At 35.7% G+C, this 23,099-nt stretch overlaps 1 protein-coding gene and 2 long non-coding RNA genes across 8 annotated transcripts; 2 read left to right on the forward strand and 1 right to left on the reverse strand.

Annotated features, from left to right (window-relative positions):
* Nucleotides 1-414: 414 nt before the first annotated feature.
* Nucleotides 415-22,431, reverse strand: LOC125673094 (uncharacterized). Of its 6 annotated transcripts, none has more exons than XM_048909362.2 (3): nt 22,296-22,356; nt 3,809-3,903; nt 415-2,473 (listed from the first exon to the last, which is right to left on the reverse strand). In XM_048909362.2, the coding sequence occupies exons 2-3, from the start codon at nt 3,823-3,825 to the stop codon at nt 1,453-1,455; spliced, it is 1,038 nt and encodes a 345-aa protein (XP_048765319.2). In that variant the 5' UTR covers nt 3,826-3,903; nt 22,296-22,356; the 3' UTR covers nt 415-1,452. The 6 variants fall into 6 exon arrangements, with proteins under 6 accessions (XP_048765319.2, XP_048765320.2, XP_056016276.1 ...); XM_048909363.2 differs by lacking the exon at nt 22,296-22,356 and adding an exon at nt 10,277-11,257; XM_056160301.1 differs by lacking the exon at nt 22,296-22,356 and adding an exon at nt 10,191-11,257.
* LOC130053307 (uncharacterized) lies at nt 11,344-12,673 on the forward strand. Its single transcript, XR_008801852.1, has 2 exons — nt 11,344-12,275; nt 12,377-12,673. It is a non-coding gene; the product is annotated as an uncharacterized LOC130053307 (long non-coding RNA).
* On the forward strand, nt 21,955-23,009 carry LOC130053308 (uncharacterized). The gene is made up of 2 exons (XR_008801853.1): nt 21,955-22,073; nt 22,268-23,009. It is a non-coding gene; the product is annotated as an uncharacterized LOC130053308 (long non-coding RNA).
* The last annotated feature ends 90 nt before the right edge of the window (nt 23,010-23,099 follow it).

The following is a 23,099-nucleotide window of genomic DNA, read 5'->3' on the forward strand; positions in this document are numbered from 1 at the left end:
TATGACAATAAACAAATGGGGATTGAAAATTAAATGCTGATATATACCATCACACAAACATAGCTGGTGTTTTATAGTTTATATCATAATTGATTTCATTATCTAAAAATAAAGAGTCCATTACAATTAAGTAATACATTATGTATTTATGCTGAAATGACCTTATGATACAGATCGGTCAAATAAACTGTTGACGATTTGATTTGCACCCCTTTAAGTTTAATCTTCACATTAATGGCCTAGTTCGATCATCAAGTTATCTAGTCGACTTCCAAAACGTCATTGCGCATGCCTGGCTTGCTTTCGGACCTTCAGTACACATGTCTGGTTACTAAAGTTCAACATTCTGTAAGCATAGGTTGGTGTATGATAGACCGTGCATGCGCAGTGACACTAAAATGGACAACTCTAGTGTTTATTACATTTTTTGGGTATCTTAACACCCTTGATTTATTTGTACAGATTATACAACTTAAAGACTAAAATCAACAATAACTCCCATTCCCAATGAAGTACGTATTACATACATCCTCAAAATATTTTAACATACACTCACAAAACATTATTTCCACAGAAACGCATGTACAGTTTGAAAACCTATATTAGAACAGACCGCACGGACTGAACTACAATTATTAGAAACCACAGTAACCATATTCACCCGCAGGATGTACTTTTATAATATTAATCATATCATTACTGACCGAGTTTTCAATTTTTGGATACTTCCACTTTCTTCTGATATACAAACACACATATTTCTGGCTACATTTAAATAAAATGCAAATAGGAGTATTTTTTATTGACATTTTCTACATACTTGACCTTTGGTATTCCCAGTACTTTGATCAGTTATAGACACATACACTCATAATTATTGTTTCAACTACATGCTACAAGTTATTTTGTGTTTGTATTTGAATGCACATTTGCTTCAAAAACTTCATTTTCTACACAAAACGTATGATGGTTTTGTTATTTGCTGACATAGAAGAAAATATGATTATTTCAATGATATCAACAGAAGTGAAATGAGACGCAGGCTTCAAAATGCATATGATAACACTCATGAACCGACATATATACAAAGTTACACATCACTTCCTCATTCAATGATAGATATGTACTGAAGAGCAATCACTGGTCTCTAATGAAATCAAAGGAAACAGACACGCACACACAACACTAATTATTATGCATGTGTACATGTTGAATACATTGCTGGATTTCTGAGTATTTGAATTGTTGGTAAGTTCGCGTAAATTATCATGAACACCTTCATTGCATTAGCGAATGTAATCAATACATTTTGTATGAACTCTTCTCTCTTTCTTTTTTTCTCTCTCTATCTTTCTTTTTTCTCTCTCATGTTTAAAATGATTTGAGTTTCCCCAGGTGACAATATCTTTCTGATTGAGAATATAATATGATCTAAATCAATATTTAAGCATATCATCTTGTACACACAGTGCCATTTGGTAACTTGTCACGTGACTTACACCACATCTCGTTACGTACAAACACAACATCTAGCGCGTATCCGTCCTTAAAGTTTCCGTCGTTTGATAGCTGGGAATGTTCGCTATAACCACCAAGTGTCTGGAAATACTTTCTTAATGCATTCAAATTTTCCAGAGATTTTTCCACGACCACTTTCTGTCCATCCCATACTCTGTATTCAATTGACCAAACGTCTACAAAAAACTTCTTAGATTTCAGTCCATCTTGTAGCGATCCCAATACTGCCATTTCTGCACCTTCTACATCCAGTGAAAAGAAATCGATATGGGTGGTTTTGATTTCCCCTAATGCAGTCTCCAGACTAAAACAAGGGACAGTGATTTTGTTTTGATTGTTTAACATTTTCATGTGATGCTTGTCTACATGTTGTTCAACACCACCAACCGTATCGCCTTTAATGAAAGACACGGACTTCATAGTACTAGAGAGACACGCACACATCCTCCAAGCATGTCTTTTCAACTTATCTATTTTTTGACATAGATCTGGATTGGCTTCGATAAGAAGTCCCGTCCATTTGTGTTTTCGTTCAAGCCACAACGAATTGGATAAGAATTGTCCGTCGTGTGCACCAATATCAACGAAAAACCCACCCTCCTTCCTTACTATGTCATAGACCACTTGGTCCTGTTTTGCCTGGGAATACATTTTGTCCACGTTTTCCACGTTTCCCTCCGGATGCGGAGCCAAAAGATATCGTTTGATGTCATCAGCTTTGTCCTTGTCTTCTTGTATTTCAAGCTGTTTCCCATGTGAACGTGATACTTGTTTTTCTATATTTTCAGATTTCTGTGGAATCTGAAATTCCTTCACACTGTTTAAACTTTCATTTGTTACTTCAGTCGATTCCTTAAAATGCCCAACTCGGTAATAGTACACCAAAATTGTAAATCCAAACGACACCAGCACAAGACATACAGTGCTTAGTCTACACTGCCCTCTCATCCCGAACCTGCAACAGAAAAAAATTAATTTAATCTTAATTAGCTGTTGTTTTCTGGACTGCCCGCAGGTATTGTTATATAACAACATTGCATGAAAGGTGAAGGTAACGAACAGTGATCAATCTCATAACTCCCACAAGCAATACAAAATAGAGAGTTGGGCAAACATGGACCCCTAGATATACCAGAGGTGCGATCAGGTGCCTAGGAGGAGTAAGCATCCCCTGTTGACCGGCCATGAGGTGCATGTAATATACATTCATTTTTCAGTATACGAATATACCGATATAAACAAATTTCATTAACATAGGATAAACATTTCTATTTTAAATAAACTTGGTGATATAGTATAGTATTTGATAAGTATAGTAGAGAATTTATCTTAACAAATAAAACATTTCCTGTATCAAAAGATATCTATTTAATTCACTGCAGTCAATAGTTAACTATATATTGTAGTAATGGTACAAACTACAAGGGACACGACCATCGCCTGCTTATGTCTGGATCTTAGCAGACGTAATTTGAAAATAAAAGAGCGGGTTTTTTTCAATATCGATAGCTGTTGTTTATCTCTTTTTTTTCAAAAAAGTGTTTGTCTGTTTTTTGGAAGTATATGAGAAGGTATGCCTTAAGCCTCTTCACATGCACTAACACAGATTTCATGGAGGGCTAACCCGCTCCATTCAATATGCCTTTGTAAGGAGTCTCACGGTATATATCATCTAATTTACTTACAGAAACTGATAGCATATCTTAAATTTACATTCGCTGTGACTAGCTACATGTAGGTTAGGTTAAGTGTATTCATACGCGGTGAGTAGCCTAGTCTGTGAAATATCAACTTTCAGTTTCAGCTGCTAAGGAAGTTAGTGAATGTAAATAAACGTATTGTCTTTTCACCTGATTATCTAAAATGAACACGTCACGTGATGTGGGCCCTGTGGAGTGGGGTGGGTGGGGGGTGGGGGTAGGATTGCAATAAACAAACATGCATTCAAAAATCATTCATTGAAACTGTGTTATATTGCAAGTTGCTATCAAATGAATATTCATTACAACAGGTACATGTATCTCTCCGCATTGTACATGTAGAAGCAATGAATGATCATAACAAGGCGATGAAAAATTTATGCATACATAATTAGATAACAGTTCGAATGCAAGTGACATTATGCCATCGCGGAAAATCCACATTTTCTCCATGATATTCTTAAGCATGCTATTTTTAAACTTTTGAAATTAATTGAAGAAAATGTATACATGTACGCCTATCGAAGCATAATTGGATTGTTAACAGGTACATACATCTTTAGATTTAATATGCACTTAGTTTATGTCACCTGCTGATTTTCTGCATGGAGTTGCATGTACACACTTACATGTATCAGCGACACAATTACCTCTGAAAATCAGCTGTTACCGAATCATTCAACACCTTCAACAATTAAAGAGACAAATAAAAAAAACTAACAAATATTAATTGATTGATTGTATATTGCTTAACGTCCCTCGAGAAATTTTTTCACTCATATGGAGACGGCACCATTGCCGATGAAGGGCTGCAAAATTTAGGTCTATGCTCAGCGCTTACGGCCTTTGAGCAGGGATTGATCTTTATCGTGCCACACCTGCTGTGACACGGGGCCTTGGTTTTTGCGGTCTCATCCGAGGGACAGCCCCATTTAGTCGCCTCTTACGACAAGCATGGAGTACTCAGAACCTATTCTAACCTGAACCAAACAAACAAAATGTTATAAACAAACGCGTTCTACAAATACCAATACGATTAACCTTTGGTTAGAGTGTCTTTCTATCATATTTTTATTTTACAATGAAAATATGTAATTATAATGCAGACTTTTCTTGTAAAATAAAAATATGACAAGAAGACAACAGAAGTGTAAAGAGGACATTATTAGATTTCTATGGAAAACTTGTCCGAAAATTTACAACTTCTGACCATATATGTTTATTTCAAAATCACGTAGTGATAATCAAGTACCGCCAAAAAGGAACGGAACTGTATTGATAAACTCATACTCGTAAATCTTTTGCTGATTCCAAAACAAGGCTAGCTAAATGAGATAGCTCCTATATTGGCTAGCTAATAAATCAGATAGCTCCTATATAAATGTGAATAATACACAACAACAAGGCTAGCTACATCACATAGCTCCTATATGAATGTGAATAATACACAACAAGGCTAGCTACATCAGATAGCTCCTATATAAATGTGAATAATACACCACAAGGCTAGCTACATCAGATAGCTCCTATATAAATGTGAATAATACACAATAAGGCTAGCTACATCAGATAGCTCCTATATAAATGTGAATAATACACAACAAGGCTAGCTACATCAGTTAGCTCCTATATAAATGTGAATAATACACCACAAGGCTAGCTACATCAGATAGCTCCTATATAAATGTGAATAATACACAACAAGGCTAGCTACATCAGATAGCTCCTATATAAATGTGAATAATACACAACAAGGCTAGCTACATCAGAGAGCTCCTATATAAATGTGAATAATACACAACAAGGCTAGCTACATCAGATAGCTCCTATATAAATGTGAATAATACACAACTAGGCTAGCTACATCAGAGAGCTCCTATATAAATGTGAATAATACACAACAAGGCTAGCTACATCACAGGGCTCGAAATTAACATGTGTCCGTCAGTCTGTGACTGGCTAAAAGTCTGGCGGACTGACTGACATTTGTTTTAGTCAGTCTGATGGGACTGGTTAATTTTCTAAAGCATCATTTTGGAAAATATACTTAATATGAAATTTCATACACATTTGGCATGCTTCGATCTGTTTAATCAACCGGACGAATCTGATTCGTAAATATAAATTCCACATTTAAGTGTTACAATATTGTCTAAGGCATAATGAGTTAAATTTCATTTTAATGATATCAACAAAATATATTTGATTATTTCTGGAAAACTCTGTTGGACTGGTAATTTTTTCTGCGGACTGGTTAAAATTATAACCCATCAGTCCGGCTGGACTGGTGACATAAAAAGTTAGCTTCAAGCCCTGCATCAGATAGCTCCTATATAAATGTGATTAATACACAACAAGGCTAGCTACATCAGATAGCTCCTATATAAATGTGAATACTACACAACAACAAAGCTAGCTACATCAGATAGCTCCTATATAAATGTGAATACTACACAACAAGGCTAGCTACATCAGATAGCTCCTATATAAATGTGAATAATACACAACAACAAGACTAGCTACATCAGATAGCTCCTATATAAATGTGAATAATACACAACAAGGCTAGTTACATCAGATAGCTCCTATATAAATGTGAATAATACACAACAAGGCTAGTTACATCAGATAGCTCCTATATAAATGTGAATAATACACCACAACAAGGCTAGCTACATCAGATAGCTCCTATATAAATGTGAATAATACACCACAAGGCTAGCTACATCAGATAGCTCCTATATAAATGTGAATAATACACAACAAGGCTAGCTACATCAGATAGCTCCTATATAAATGTGAATAATACACAACAAGGCTAGCTACATCAGATAGCTCCTATATAAATGTGAATAATACACAACAAGGTTAGCTACATCAGATAGCTCCTATATAAATGTGAATACTACACCACAAGGCTAGCTACATCAGATAGCTCCTATATAAATGTGAATACTACACAACAAGGCTAGCTACATCAGATAGCTCCTATATAAATGTGAATAATACACAACAACAAGACTAGCTACATCAGATAGCTCCTATATAAATGTGAATAATACACAACAAGGCTAGCTACATCAGATAGCTCCTATATAAATGTGAATAATACACAACAAGGCTAGTTACATCAGATAGCTCCTATATAAATGTGAATAATACACAACTAGGCTAGCTACATCAGAGAGCTCCTATATAAATGTGAATAATACACAACAAGGCTAGCTACATCAGATAGCTCCTATATAAATGTGAATAATACACAACAACAAGGCTAGCTACATCAGATAGCTCCTATATAAATGTGAATAATACACCACAAGGCTAGCTACATCAGATAGCTCCTATATAAATGTGAATAATACACAACAAGGCTAGCTACATCAGATAGCTCCTATATAAATGTGAATAATACAAAACAAGGCTAGCTACATCAGATAGCTCCTATATAAATGTGAATAATACACAACAAGGCTAGCTACATCAGATAGCTCCTATATAAATGTGAATACTACACCACAAGGCTAGCTACATCAGATAGCTCCTATATAAATGTGAATAATACACAACAAGGCTAGCTACATCAGATAGCTCCTATATAAATGTGAATAATACACAACAAGGCTAGCTACATCAGATAGCTCCTATATAAATGTGAATAATACACAACAAGGCTAGCTACATCAGATAGCTCCTATATAAATGTGAATAATACACAACAAGGCTAGCTACATCAGATAGCTCCTATATAAATGTGAATAATACACAACAAGGCTAGTTAATCAGATAGCTCCTATATAAATGTGAATAATACACAACAAGGCTGGCTACATCAGATAGCTCCTATATAAATGTGAATAATACACAACAAGGCTGGCTACATCAGATAGCTCCTATATAAATGTGAATAATACACAACAAGGCTGGCTACATCAGATAGCTCCTATATAAATGTGAATAATACACAACAAGGCTGGCTACATCAGATAGCTCCTATATAAATGTGAATAATACACAACAACAAGACTAGCTACATCAGATAGCTCCTATATAAATGTGAATAATACACAACAAGGCTAGCTACATCAGATAGCTCCTATATAAATGTGAATAATACACCACAACAAGGCTAGCTACATCAGATAGCTCCTATATAAATGTGAATACTACACAACAAGGCTAGCTACATCAGATAGCTCCTATATAAATGTGAATAATACACCACAACAAGGCTAGCTACATCAGATAGCTCCTATATAAATGTGAATAATACACAACAAGGCTGGCTACATCAGATAGCTCCTATATAAATGTGAATAATACACAACAAGGCTAGCTACATCACATAGCTCCTATATAAATGTGAATAATACACAACTCTTTCATGTTTCAGCATTGGTCTAACGATAGAAGTTCACAGAAGAAATCTCTTCCTACATCACAACATGAAAAAATTACATCACTGCGCACAGATATACCTGTATTTGAATCCATTTGGAAGTCAAAATGTGACAAGGTAAAAAAGAACTGTTATAACCCAGGACTACACGGGGGGGGGGGGGGGGGGGGGGGGGGGTAAATGGTTAATATAGAACACTTCATCAAATCACTGAAATGATCATGGATAAAAAAAAGTTGATAAGAAGCCTAAAGAAGGTGTAGTCCATGGCAAGACATATTTTTAGTTATCAATGGTAGTGATGTAAAAAATATACATTTTGACTTTAGAGATGCTTATATCTCAAATATTCTAATACCCAATAATAATAGTTTTGGTGTTTATACGTCATGGCTATCTGCTATGGAAAAAAAAAATGAATGTGAAAAGCATGTGAAAAGCAAATTTTGCAATATTCCAGTATGGTATAACACAAATATAGAAATTAATGAAAACATAGTATTTTTAAAAGATTGGTATCAAAATGGTGTCAAGAACATTGGTGATATTTTAACAGATGACTGTAATTCTTTTTTAACAAGAAGTGTTTTTCAGCAAACATTCAATATTCCTCATGTATGTGTAATGAAATGTGATAGTATAATATGTCTAATTTCTACAAATTCACAATATATGTCTATAGATAGAACTAATGCTGTAAATTCCATATTTGCCTTTCCATTTTGAGACTATTCTGCTGAATGAAAGATGCACAAAATTTATTCATAACTGTTTAGATATAAATGAGGTATTTCCCACTTCAATTCCCAAATGGAAAGGGGAGTTAACTCCCTATGGAGTTACTGATTTAGGTGTTCAAAATATTTTCAAAGTTTGTTTTAAAACTACAAGTACATCTGATTCTTCAGTGCAGTGGCTACAGTATAGAACCCTACATGGATTACTACCTGTTAATCATTATCTTAAAAAAAAATCAATATTAAAACCACTGATATCTGCAATTTCTACAATAGTAAAGCAGAAACTATTTTGCATATTTTTGTCATGTGTGATAAAATAACTCCACTTTGGAAAGACTTTAGTTTGCATATTTACAGAACAACCTCTAATAGAGTTGGTTTTAATGCTATTAATATCATTTTGGGTGAATTTCCACTAAATAAAAACAATAGAATAGAAAACTTTATGATATGCTAAGCAGTATATTTTCTCATGCTCATGTAAAAATAACATTTCAACCTTTCGTGGATTAATTTCTCATTTAAGAACAAAGTACTGCATTGAAAGGCACATATCAATACATAATTCTAAACTGTCCGACTTTGAAAACCAATGGACAATCTGGGAAAACATATTTGAACAACAAATGTAAAATTTAATTATTTTATATGAATATATATACATGTATATATAATTGTACACTGTATATGACTTTTTTTAAGACTAGAAATATGAAGACTTACTATCAAGAGCTTTATACAATATCCCTAAAACCTCTGAGTTGCCTTCAGAACTATTTGTGTGTAAAGATGTTTGAATGGGTGGTGAATGTTAATGTGAAATGTAAAAATTTCATTGGTATTATACTAAGTTATTTAATATTATATGCATATATGTTTCAATGGAAAATGGAAATTAAACAAATACACTGTAGCTAAATCAATTATATTTTGTTGCATAAAAAATTGCTAGATCAATGCATCCTATTGTGTAGTGAAATGCTAAATCAACGATATCTAATAGCGTAATGAATTGGTATTTTGAAAAAGTATTGAAAGATGGTACATGTACAACCTTAATGAGAACCAAATCAAAGAAATGTATTCTTTAGATAATTATGATTCGCCACGTGTCAGTAATCTTTCCTATCGTATTTCTGACCGTCAATTCATTCCTTACATCATTTTATCTAATCACCGAATACGAAGAGAAAATCCGGGGTCAGAATTGAATTAGTCACGCACAGGAAGGCTAGCATCCTAGTTAGGACATCGCCCAATTAACTTAATGACCATGGAAAATGATTATTAATAAAGTACAAAATGTGATCAGATACCGAAATTATAAAAACAGCAAATAGTATAACCATGGATTATGTGACCAGATACCAAAATTATGAAAACACCGAATTGTATGACCATGAACCTGTTCAGTCTTTTCATAATTATTACGTCGCCGAATATGATAAATAGTTGACATCACTTTCTGCTTATACTTGTAAAACCACAATCTACAGACATATCATACGTGTTTCCCCACATGCTACAATGTACATTTACATGCAGCTTGTAGTTAATGTTGTAATCCTTGATGAAGTTTCTTTCTTTATTAAACTGTCTTTGTTATTATGCCCCCTGGGCCCAAAACTGAAATAAACTTATCTTGTGATTATTAGACAAGTCCATGCATATCATGACAAAAACGCCGTTCCATAGAAATTAACTCGAAACAATGGTGTTATGCTCCCCGACAGTTAGGCCCTCCATCGGAGGAAAGCGATCCACGCATCTCATGCACATTTAATTATATAAATATATACACACACAAGATGAGCTATAAATTCTAAAACTCACGAGTTCTCCTCTAATACACCGCAATATCACCCATTCCCGCTGTATAGCTTTCCTGTGCGGCTAGATGTAGATAATTATGTACATACGATTTGCGCGAGTCCTCCCTTGCGTCTTAACTGCTGCTTTTTCTAACCGGCGCTTGCTGCGTACATCCAAAATCTATAAATAACTACAATTTCCGATGTCCAGACATTAGACCATTAACAGAGAGACTTAGATGGACACTTGCAGTTTATATATTACTAGGCTTACGGTGCAGTGAAAAAGCGCTAATCGACACACCATCTAAGTAATACGACACGCACTCAGCTTCCCCTAAAACGTATGGAGTCACCTTCCGAACCAAAGGGAAACTATTTAGTCTGATTTCTACATGTATTAAACTGATGTTTCGTTTTTATGCCCATGTAATTTAGCAACAAACCAAACTGTAACAGGGAATCAAAATGAGATACAGAGCGCCGATTAAGCAGTCACAATTATATTCCTGAATATTAATATATAGAAGAGTCATTAGATATAAATAAAAAGCTCTGGTTGTATAGAACGTTGATTTTATACTGATTGACAGCATTTCTGGATTCTCGATCAAAAAAATCCACAACCACAGCGAATAGCACTGAAGTCAGAATATAAACAGAAGTTGTCAAAGACGAAAAGAAAAATAAATAAAATAAAACGAAAAAAAAAAAAATAAGATATTCAATCAAAGTCAGTGGTGGATTTAGAGGGGCGGAGATCAAAGGGATTACAATCCTCTTTTCGTTGAACATTTGTAACAAATATGAACATGAGTTGTCATTTCTGGTCTTCAACCCGTGGGTACAAAAATTGAGTCGCGCAAACCTTGAACAATTTGTGGAGAAAATCAGAAACACACGGGTCAGAAAATTTTTAGGACCCTCTCTCCTCCCTCATGATATATTTTATAAGTTAGAATGGTATTCTGATTCAAATCTGGATTGTTTCAATATATTGATTATTTTCATTGCAACATAACCGCTATGTAATCAATACCTATATATCTTATTGATACACACATATGACTACATCTGTATTCTGATCTCGATTTCTCTCTCTCTCTCTCTCTCTCTCTCTCTCTCTCTCTCTCTCTCTCTCTCAGTACAATTGAGTTCCGAGATCAGCTTCACACTTTGCCGCCCCATATAGAATATTTCCTTACGCCAAATTCCCAAGGGAGACTTTTTTAGATCAGCGCTTGCATTCCACATGATCATCCCCCTTCCCATTCATTCATTCTTTCTTTATTTCCTCCCATGGGAGATTGCATGAACAATGCAGAAATTACATCATTAGAGTATTACACATATTCATATATACAAAGGAAAAGGATATGAGATTTGTACATAAGAAGAAAGTTGAGCACAAAATATGTACAGGCGATACATAGCTAATTAGAATTGAACACCGGGAATGGTGAAAAACCTGCAGTTATGTAAGACGTAACTGTCTGTTGTAACATGCTGCTGCATCCCGCAGGAAGCGGAAGTTCAGAAGATGCAAGCCGGGTTCGTCATAATGGGAAAGATTAACTGTGAACATTCTAGCACCTAATAGAAAAAGATATAGGTCTTGATGACAGAGACCGCAAAGTTCAGCACTGAGCACAATATCAAGGTCAATTACTGTATTCCACCAAGCATCTTGGATAGCGACTATTCCTACGCAAGTGGTCGAAACGTGTTCAAAAACGTTTGTGAAATATTTGCCACAGATGAGACAAGATGTCGGAGGAGAGTGTGGAAAGGACCATAGCTTAGTGATAAATTTGCAAATCTCTATTTCATGAATGTTAGACGGAATTTTCCAGATAGTCTGTGGAGGTCGCCCTGCCGTTATTTTGTTGAATTGTTGAAAAGAAGGATCCGAGAGCATCCGTTTGTGCCTTGAATCTAGATGGAAATCAATTATTGCTGTTTTGACGCTTGTTTTCCAACTCTTTGGAGGAAAGCAGGCCTAACCATCTTGCAGATAGAGTAGAAAATGCCGGTGGAGGTTATACTTATATAGTAGATTAAAAACATCATGGATAAAACCAAAATGAGTGAGTTCCGGAGACTGTATGTAAGTAAAAAGTCGTTGAAGAAATATCTTCTTGGTAAGGGTTTTAGTGTCTAATTCACATAACCGACCAACGAATAATAGTTTTCTTCTGTCTATTTCAGAAGAAATCGGAAGAAGTCCAAGTAAGGATTCACAAATGTCAGATCGAGTAACTTTTGGTAAACCCATTACATGCTTGCAAATGAAGTGCTGTAAGGTATTAAGGGCCTGCAGATCTCGTTGGCGTAAATCGCTCCAGAGTTCACATCCGTATAGGGTGGAAGGGAGAACAATTCTGTTGTACAAACGCGATACGGTATCAGGGTTAAGGTGTTCTTGTATTTTGAGTGCATAGTAGGCTTGTCGACCTTTCCTACACGCGTTGGCAATTTTCTCAGTATGAACAAGCTTGGATTGAAGAAGAATTCCAAGATGGTTATAAGTTTTGGATAGGTAGACAGGTTCAGTGCCGAGATACCATATGGGGGAAGTATTGTTTTTTGCTGTTGAGGGGGAGAATCGAAGAACACTAGATTTGTCGGCATTAAATTGGAATCTCCAGTTTTTGGAGTAGACGAATGCTGTATTGAGAATCTTCTGGATGACAGAAGGTGATAATGCAATGCAGGAGATGTCATCTGCGAGAGCAGGAGTAGAACTAGCAATGTTGTAAATACCCATGTTCGGACATTGATTTTGAATTTCATGAAGCAGGTCGTTGATGAACACCAGATAGAGGAAAGTAGAAAGTACCCCTCCTTGGCGTACTCCTTGAGAGACAGGAAACCAGCTGGAATTTATGTGATTCACTACAACAGAACAGGAGGTATTTGTATGACAATCATCAATCAGAGTCCATAGACGACCGGAAATTCCCAGACGGCTAAGTTTACACATGAGACCGTGTCTCCACACAGTGTCAAAAGCCTTTTGTGTATCTAGAAAGGCGACATATACGGGACTACCCTGTTCAATATTATGATGTATAGTTTCTTGTAGGTTGAAAGATGCTGTAAGACAACCGAGTTTCTGTTGAAATCCTTGCTGCTGAACAATGGGAAATTCTACAGTTGAAAGAATGTGCGACTTTATTCTGTATAGAAGCAATTTCTCAAAAATCTTCAACATGCAGGGAAGCAGGGCTATTGGTCGATAACTGTTCGGTGATTTCTTTGGTTTATTGTGTCCTTTGTGTATGGGGACGATAATGTCTTTTTTCCAAGAAGTTGGGATTTCGCCAATTTTTATAATTGAATTAAACAGATGTTGTATGCACAGTTTGAGTCCTGTGCCGCCATAAATGATATGTTCACTTTGTATTCGATCTATACCAGGAGCTTTTCTGCGTTTTAGATCACTAATAATATTAGAAATTTCATCAATAGTGATGTCTCCACCTGGAAGAGATTTTTCGTTCAGAAGTTTGGTCACTGTTTTTAGTTCATTAAAAGAATTTTCGATAGAACGGAAGAAATCGTCGTTGAAGGTTCCAATGTCTTGTGGATTGTAAATATTTTCGAAGTGTTTCGCGAAACAGTTAGCAATATCTACAGGGTTTGAGTAGGAAACGTTTTCGGTTTCTATTTCTGAATAGATTCGAGAACGGCGAGGTCGCTGGCGTTTAATCAGCCTCCAAAAGAGTCGAACATCACACTCTGAAGCTTCGTCGATGTCCTTGAATACTTTAGTCATGAAGTCATCATGTGCTGATTGCAATTCATTACGAAAATTACGTTTTGCGCGCTTATAATTTCTGTAAGATTCATGACACATGCCGCGAGGTCGACCCTCACTTAACCAAATGTTGCGTTTTTGTCGTTCTGTATTATGTAGTTGTTTCATTTTTGGCGTCCATTCCGATTTTAAATATGGCTTGTATTTCGATACAGGGATGTATTGGGATGCAGCATCATGCAACAGACAGTTAAGATCTGAACAAAAATCATCAGTATCATTTACACACTCAAGATTTCTTTCTAATAATGCAACAGAATCTTTAGAAACAAAACTTTCATACTCTCTGATTTTACAGGAATCAGCCTTATGCCAAGCCGGTAAATATTGAAAATGATTATCTGCAATTCGGTTTTCAACATCGAAGTCTAGAACCATGAAAACAGGAAGGTAATCTGATGTACAACTATGTGAACCTCCCTCAAAAACATGATACAGTTCAACATATTTACAAAGAGAATTGCTACAAAAAATAAAATCAAGTGTTGACTTTGTTTGGATAAAAGTATACTGAGAACCAGTTGACTCAAAATCGACTCGGGGACTTCCTATGTAATTACGCATGATAAAGTATTTAAGCAAACTCGACTTGTACATATTAACTCGACCAGAGTCTATATTGTAACAACTAGCGTTAAAGTCACCTCCTACAATAACATCTGTAGATTGTGGCTTCCAATCTAGTAGGGTTTTATTATCATCTTTTGAAGATGAATTTCTATTAAAACTGCATTTTAACTAAATAAGCTAATTCTTTTATTTCAAAATATCACTGTACATATTTATATAAGATTTCTCTGGTGTGCTGTCCCTCCTTAATGGACTGTTTACTTTTTGGTTATCAAATGCACACCTTATTTCTCTCCATCGTGTACACAGACGATCATGATTGTGTTAGTAGGCAGGCCGAAATGATTATAGAGTTCCCAATACAATTAACATGAATATAATTAACTAGTGACGCGAACCTACCAATTACTCCATATACTTAAGCTATTCAATGTAGAACGATAGGAGATTGTACAATTTTGAACGATTTAAATCAAGATACATTGTAAATGTCTATTGTTGAATAATTATGAAAGTGAAATAGTTCATATTCTCACGACTGGGTAAATTATTAGAAGCCGATCTTCGAACAGTTGAAGCTTTTTGAAATAGTTATCCGCCCTTGATAAACTTAGAAAAATGTTATTTTCTTAACATATCGGAGGTAAATGATTAATTTTATTTCATATTTTTATAAAGACAAAAATTATATAGCTTTTTACCAAGAGATTCGTATGAAAATAAAATCGCTTTTGAAAATATTTTGATGAAATATGCACTTCCCATATACATATAGGCCCTTCAATGTAAAATTCAAGGCGAAATAAATGAAGAAGAAATTAAAATTTTGTAAATACCTACGATGGGTTATACTTGTTTGATAAACCCTTCAAAGTAACACCATAATTACAGAGTGTTATTAGAAATGAAGTAAGATCGTTGTACATGGAATACTGAAAATATTGACTCCATCACGCCGTCGTGTTTTGTTAAAGTCACCGCACTATTGTATTCGATCTGCCTGCTGTTTAGTGATAGGTTTCACTATAGGACTAACTTTGTACATTGCTCTGCGGAGGTGAGGACCATGTGTTCAGGAGAAGAAAATAAATTGACTGATCTTCGAACATTGTAGATTTCCATTTCACTTGGACATTTTAAAATCACTTTCATGTAGGAATGTAACATCGTTTATCAAAGTGGTCATGGTGGTGGGGGTGGGGGTCGTCGTCGATTTTAACTTGTTTTTTTCTTGACATAAAAAACAGCCACAAGTATCATAAAACTTCAGAACCGTGGGGGAAGGGGGAGGGGTCAGTGTCTCTAAATATCATCATCGTCAGCATTTAACAACACGTATACGCGCTCAATATCTCCTGTTTGTGACATTAAACAGACCAGCCTTCAGCTAGATCGATACTGTTCCAAATCCGAGGTCTTTATGTCAATGTCATGCTAAAGATCAATTTTAGATACGTACTTTTTAAAACATTAATTCTAGTAGCTCAGCACATCAGTTAACAAAACAATAGTAATTCTTACATGCTGCCATGAAAACAAGTTGAATTCAAAACTTAGCCTCAAATCTGAGAAAATTCTCAATTCTCAAAACTCCTCCTCAAATCTGAGAAAATTCTCAAATTTCAACCACAATCTCAAATCTCAACTACAATCTCAAATCTCAACCACAATCTTAAATTTCAACCATAAGTCTGCGAGTACGTAATGGAATCGTTTGAGGTAGACCCGAAGGTGGTACTCCGGCGTGATAGTGTTATAAACACAACGGAATGAGGTATGATTAAAGGTGAGCTTTGGAATCACAAAGTCGAACATTACCCCGAGTCCATTATATGGTATAAAATATATCTATCTCCGAACAGTAGCACCAATCAGCTCAGAGGGAATTAAGACAATGGTCAGTTTATATAGTGACCTTGAACTGGATGGTCGTTTATGATGAAAGTATTATTTAGAAGAACGCGACAATCACTGTCACCTGCAGTAACCGAGGATTAAACTGTTGGTCCCTGGCGGGGTTTGGGGCAGGGGGGTAGGGGTGTTGGTCAGTATCGATTGCTTATCCCATTTGTTTTAGAGAAATACTGATATAGACCTAAACCTTCACAGTGATTAACAACCAAGGGTATGATGTTTCTGTACAACCATGCATCTATCTTCAAACTGGTACAACTGATGTCAATTCAAAATAGAAAACAACTCTGGGTAAATGCTTTTAATCCCCTCCCCCCCCCCCCTGTGACCCCATCCTCCCCGGGGCCATGATTTTAACAAACTAAAATCTGAAATATGTCAGAAAGCTTTATGTAAATATCAGCTTTTCTGGCTCAGTGGTTCTTGAGAAGATTTTTCTTATATATTTGTATGTAAAACTTTGATCCCCTATTATGGCCCTATTATACCCCCGAGGGGCCATGGTTTGAACAAATTTGAATCTGCATTATGTCAGGAAGCTTTCATGTAAATATCAGCTTTTCTGGCTCAGTGGTTCTTGAGAAGAAGCTTTTCCCTATATATTTGTATGTAAAACTTTGATCCCCTATTGTGGTCCCATCATACCCCCGGGGGCCATGATTTGAACAAACTTAAATCTGCATTATGTCAGGAAGCTTTCATGTAAATCACAGCTTTCCTGGCTCAGTGGTTCTTGAGAAGAAGATTTTTAAAGATTTATCCTATATATTTGTATGTAAAACTTTGATCCCCTATTGTGGTCCCATCCAACCCCCGGGAGCCATGATTTGAACAAACTTAAATCTGCAGTATATAAATAAGCTGTCATGTAAATTTCAGCTTTTCTGGCCCAGTGGTTCTTGAGAAGAAGATTTTTTAATGACTCTACTCTATTTTTACCTTTTCTTGATTATCTCCCCTTGAGAAGTGGCCTGACCCTTTATTTTAACAATTTAGAATTCCCTTTACCTAAGGATGCTTTGTGGCAACTTTGGTTGAAATTGGCCCAGCGGTTGTTGAGAAAAAGTCAAAATTGTTTAAAGTTTACAGACGGACAGACGGACGGACGGACGCTTGACTACGGGTGATCAGAAAAGCTCACTTGAGCTTTCAGTTCAGGTGAGCTAAAAAGTGAATCACTCTTAAGTTCTAGTCAAACTATCAACTAATATATCTGAATGTGAATGGATCCTGGGCAAAATTCTTTGATGAGGCCCCCTTTACCCCCTGGGGGTTCCTGAATTTTACCAATGAAATCACCTATAATTTGTGTTTCTTGTCAATTTCCAAAACAACAAGATGTGTCTGTGGAACACAAATGCCCCCGATAAAGGCCAATTCCGAAGATGGACAAGGTCACAAGGACAAATATCGTGGTACCAGTAGAAAGGTCTTGTCACAAGATGCTCATGAAAATGCAATATGAAGGCTCTAATATTTACCATTTTGAAGTTAAGACCAATGTCATTTTTTTTAAAAGTAGGTCAAATGTTAAGATCAAAAGGTTTAGTGCCATCGAAAAGGTCTTGTCACAAGGAATACGCATGTGAAATATCAAAGCTCTATCACTTACTGTTCAAAAGTTATTAGCAGGGTTAAAGTTTCAGACAGAATGACAGACAGGACAAAAACAATATGCCCCCGATCTTCGATCTAGGGGGGGGGGGGGGGGGGTATAAAAAGAATGCACAAAATTATTTTCAAAATTGGTTTATTATGCCAACCGTGTGGACTTGAGCTGATTTTACAGTCGTTTTATGAATTTCCTTTCGTTGTTTTCAACTGTTATATAAGGTCAATGTTACTGATAACAAAGAATTTACATGTATATAAAATTATAAACCGGCACTACATGTACTACAGTTTTTTTCAGGCACAAATATTCTAACGGCAAATCTCTCCCCCCCCCCTCTCTCTCTCTCTCTCGCAAATAATGTGTACACAATTGCGTATAGGCAGCTATACGCGCCTGATATATTTATTATGTACACTCTAAAAACAATGTTTAGGTTTGGAACACTTTTTAAACGTGTTTAGGTCTAAACGTGTTTAGGATTGTGCTTATATCCTAAACGCGAAGTGTAATAGACATGTTCTACCCTAAACATGTTCAGACTGAGAACATGTTTAGCTATGCAAAAATACAGGATCTAAACACAAAATAACATGCTAAACACTTGCTAAACACATTCCTAAACGTCTAAACACAATCCTAAACGTCTATGCGTTTAGGTTTTGAACATGATAAGCTTAGTAACATTGTTGACATTAGTTTTACAGTCTTCATGTAGAATATTCCTGTCTTCTGTAAATCTAGTTGCAGAAAAAATTGCATGTCAGAATTGCCATACTTCAAACTGCTCTAGTGTACCAGGCCCCGATAGTGACCATAGTGTACATCATACGCCGTATTGCAAGTATACACTGTCGAGGTGATATCCAAAATTGATGGAACCATTAGAAGAGCCGTCTATGGGCTTCAACCCTTTCCTGTTGGAAATGAGCAGAGTTTAGGAGTATCCAGAAAATTTTGATCTGGAATTCCATTTCAACTTGAACAGGTCTGGACACATACATATTGAATTTAAAAAAAATAGTGTAATTCATTGTCTCTGGTATTAGACGTGCCTTTAGTGTTAATTTAAACCAATGCATCACTCTTACTTTGCATTGGAACAAAATTCATTTAAATCTTATGAAAGAGAACATCAGTTGCAATTGATGCCCCCCCCCCTTTTTTTTAATTCAACATGTGACAGTGCCTGTTATGCGAAAACTAGCATATCAAAGACAAAAAAATTGTTGAAGTTGTACTTGCCGGATGATATTTAACCATGTATAGTTTACTTCTTATATGTGCATAAGTGATTTTTAATGGTTTTGTCTTTAACATGTATCGCGGAAATGTCAACCGTGTTGTTTCGGCAATTAGAATATAGAAATAGACTTGCAATGTAATTTGAGAAGAACCGCCCAAACCCGTGTAGTGATTTTGGGGGGTGGATTTTTAGTATTTCTGGTCGGGCTCGGAGTCCTCTGAGCCTGCACGTGATTTTCTCTCTCTCTTACCCGCGAACTCTAGGCAATCAGACGTGTTTTAGAAAGTTGCAGCAGTGTAGTTATTGTATTTGTTAACCCCTTGTAAGTTGTTCTGTGTATTTGTGAATATATCTGTTTATAAGTGTTTTCCGGTGTTCTTTGTGTGTAGGAAATCACTTTACCCGCATTGTTCGATTTGAAACATCATGGATCCCATAGACACAGTTTGTAATGCAAGGGATATTCTTGCTAGATTTTGCAATGTTATTCTCCTATAATAGAAGAGAAAGCTACTATTTAAGACTCTTTAATGCTGTGGATTGAGTTTTAAATAGAAGGTTAGCAAATCATTTTGTAATCGAGACAAAGTCAAAACCTAAATACAAGGAGAACTAAACATGTTCAAAACCTAAACACAAAAGAGGTAAACGTGTTCAAAACCTAAACACAATAAGGGTAAACATGTTCAAAACCTAAACATAATAAGGGTTAAACATGTTCTACACCTAAACATAAAAAGAATTAAACATGTTCAAAACCTAAACACAATTAGTTAGACGTGCTCCAAACCTAAACACAAAGAGATTTAAACATGTTCAAAACCTAAACACATTGGGTTGAACATGTTCAAAACATAAACGTAAAAAGTGTTAAACATGTTTAAAACCTAAACACAGAAAGTGTTAAACATGTTTAGATTTAGAACGCGTTCAAAACTGTACACAAGAAATGTGTTTAACTTTGTGTTTAGGATCTAAACACCATTTTTAGAGTGTATACTTCACTTACAGCTATGCTCATTCATGCTGCATGTATAGCTTTCTGTTCATATTTTGTAATTTGATATGTATCGTACTGACAAGTCGTAAGGCTTAAAGCCAACGATCAATTACAATTAGGTTACAATCGTGTGGAATTGACTGACTAGATTACCTTAAATCTATAATAGAGATTATATCCATTACTTCTTTTCGCTTTGGTGTCGGGTAAAAATTACAGTCATTAGCAGTCGACTAGATGCTGCACGTGTGACATTATTTCCTACATAGCTGACGAGGAGATAGATGATTTAAAGCATGGATATTTTTATTTCATTAGAACCACTGGCTAGTAAGGTTGGCTGAGTTACACTGGAAATCCTAAACACTTGCATTTTTGTCATTTTAATATTCTTACATCATTTTTTTTACGTTTATTATGAGGCATAGCTACTTAAAACTTCCGTATTTCATTGATGTACGTATTCACAACTTTGGTATTTAGAAGTTTGATTATTTCATACATTCATAAGTCTTGAAAACCACTTAAGTCTTCCTCCAACAATGATAATACATCTATTAAAGCATTTTTTAGAGTGAGTATTTAAAATTGTTTCTTCTGTTTTTATTTTTAAATATGCAATAAAGCTACATCTCTCTGTCAATAATTATCGTGGAATAGAGAGACTGTGTGTGTTTGAAGTAACAGGTGCAAGGCGCTGGCTGCTTAGCCCTTTTCGCAGGAGTTAGAGAGGAGAGCGAATGTCCAGGGTTTCTGAGTTAATTGGTTTGAATGCTTTCTGTTTCTATTGAATGATCGAAGTTTAAGAGATGAAAGTAAGAGTTGGTTAATCTATATATTTTGCTTGAGAAAGGGTCGAGTGGATTAAATTAGGAGGTACCTCGTGAGAAATGGGAGATCAAGTTGAATAGTTAGGGTGAACGCATGTGACCTTTGGAATTACATATACCTGTGAACGTGTCCTTGTAGATGAGTTCATGCGTTCAAGTATGGCAGGGGTTTATTTTTTCTTCTTCAGATTACTTTCTACGAAAACTGCATTTCAAAAAATAAATGAGGTAAATCTGGAAAGTTCCAATTTCAAACTATTGTACATACCCTCCACTTTTCACCCACATTAATTTTCTCTGTTATGTTGTTCCTCTTGAGTTTAAGTGTCGTTAGCCCAGCAGATAGAGTGCTGACTGGGTGTGTGAGGAGTACAGGTTCAATCCCTGGGTAATACATACATGTACCTGCTCTGTTACCCCCAAGACTCAACATTAGAAGTCGCGGGGTTTGGGGATTGACGATGAGAACCTGGGTCACGATAGGAGATAGCGAGAACAAAAACTGTCCGGTTTTTTTTTTTTCTTTTCAAGCATTTGCAACGTCTCTGAATAAGTGAAAAATTGTTTATGGGACGTAAAACTGGAAAACATTAATCTTGTAAAATGCATGACTAGCTGTCAATATCGTAAAATGCATGACTAATCAGAAGCACAAATAGAATCACAGCACTGACCTGAATTTTTCTACCGTTAAAAGTTTTAAGTAATTTGAGAGAGAGAGAGAGAGAGAGAGAGAGAGAGAATGGCAGCTATACCAATTTTCCTGTATGACAAATGAAGATTGGACACGCCCAACTGCCTGATAACCACGTGTTGAATAGTGTATATCTGATACATTACAGTACGGATGTTTCTGTATTGTTAAATCATTTGCTTATAAATGTATACGGAGACAATGACGGTCGGCTGTAAGGTAACGTTGACCTTATTGTTAATGAAATGACAAATATAAAAGGAGGACACCTTTGTTTTAACATTACGGATAAAACCTGAACAATGAATAAATCAAAACTAATGAGGAATGAATAACATGAATATAATTAATTTGGATATCACTGCTTTACATGTAATTGTACATTCAAAATTTATATCTAATTAATTGATTAGAACTATTCTGACTAAGGAGGGTACTGACCAGAAGTAGATAATCCTCACCGTGTCGACTGCGTGAAGGGAACGATGTGACGTATCACTCAGGAGCAATGTGTGCACGCTTCACTGCGCAGACCATATAGCCGCCTTATGCACCGTGCAGGATGACACCTGAATTTACTGAAGAAAACAACAATGATGTACGTATCGAATGGACAGCTAGTAAATACATGGTACAATACTTTGTAACATTTTGCTTCCGCAGTCGCCCAAGAAAACTCATAAAAATAGGCGAAGAATGTGAAACATATGGATCCAGGAGCGGCGTGTGGTGGAAATTTTCAGTTCAATAAATATTCAGTTTTAGAGAATTTGGATGACCAAAGGCAGTAATCAGTATATCAGAGTAGACACTGCCTGTTCTACTTTGATGGACAAACCAGTTCAAAATGCCGGGTAATAGCAGATGCGTTTTAATTTGAAATAATTAGATTTATTGATTTTAAATGAGTTGACAAATCGAGCACTATTACAGGGCTTATATTGATTGATGATCTACAGATATCTAACACACTTTAACCTGTGTATACAGGTGTGTATATATTTAATTGTTGCGATTTGAGATTCAAATAAAAGGGGCGCCCCATTGGCTGTGAAAATGACAACCATTTTTTCTTAAAATCTCTCAATGACATAGGAATATATATATATATAATTGTTTGTTTGTGCTTTATATTAAATATTCTATACAATTGCATCGAGAGATCCACTCTCCTTATAAAATATCTTAAACACTGAATGACACAGCGACTGTGTGAGGTTGCATCAGTGTGTATAAGTAGCGCTT

The sequence above is a fragment of the Ostrea edulis genome, chromosome 3 (genome assembly GCF_947568905.1).
Source record: "Ostrea edulis chromosome 3, xbOstEdul1.1, whole genome shotgun sequence".
Taxonomy (NCBI): Eukaryota; Metazoa; Mollusca; class Bivalvia; order Ostreida; family Ostreidae; genus Ostrea; species Ostrea edulis.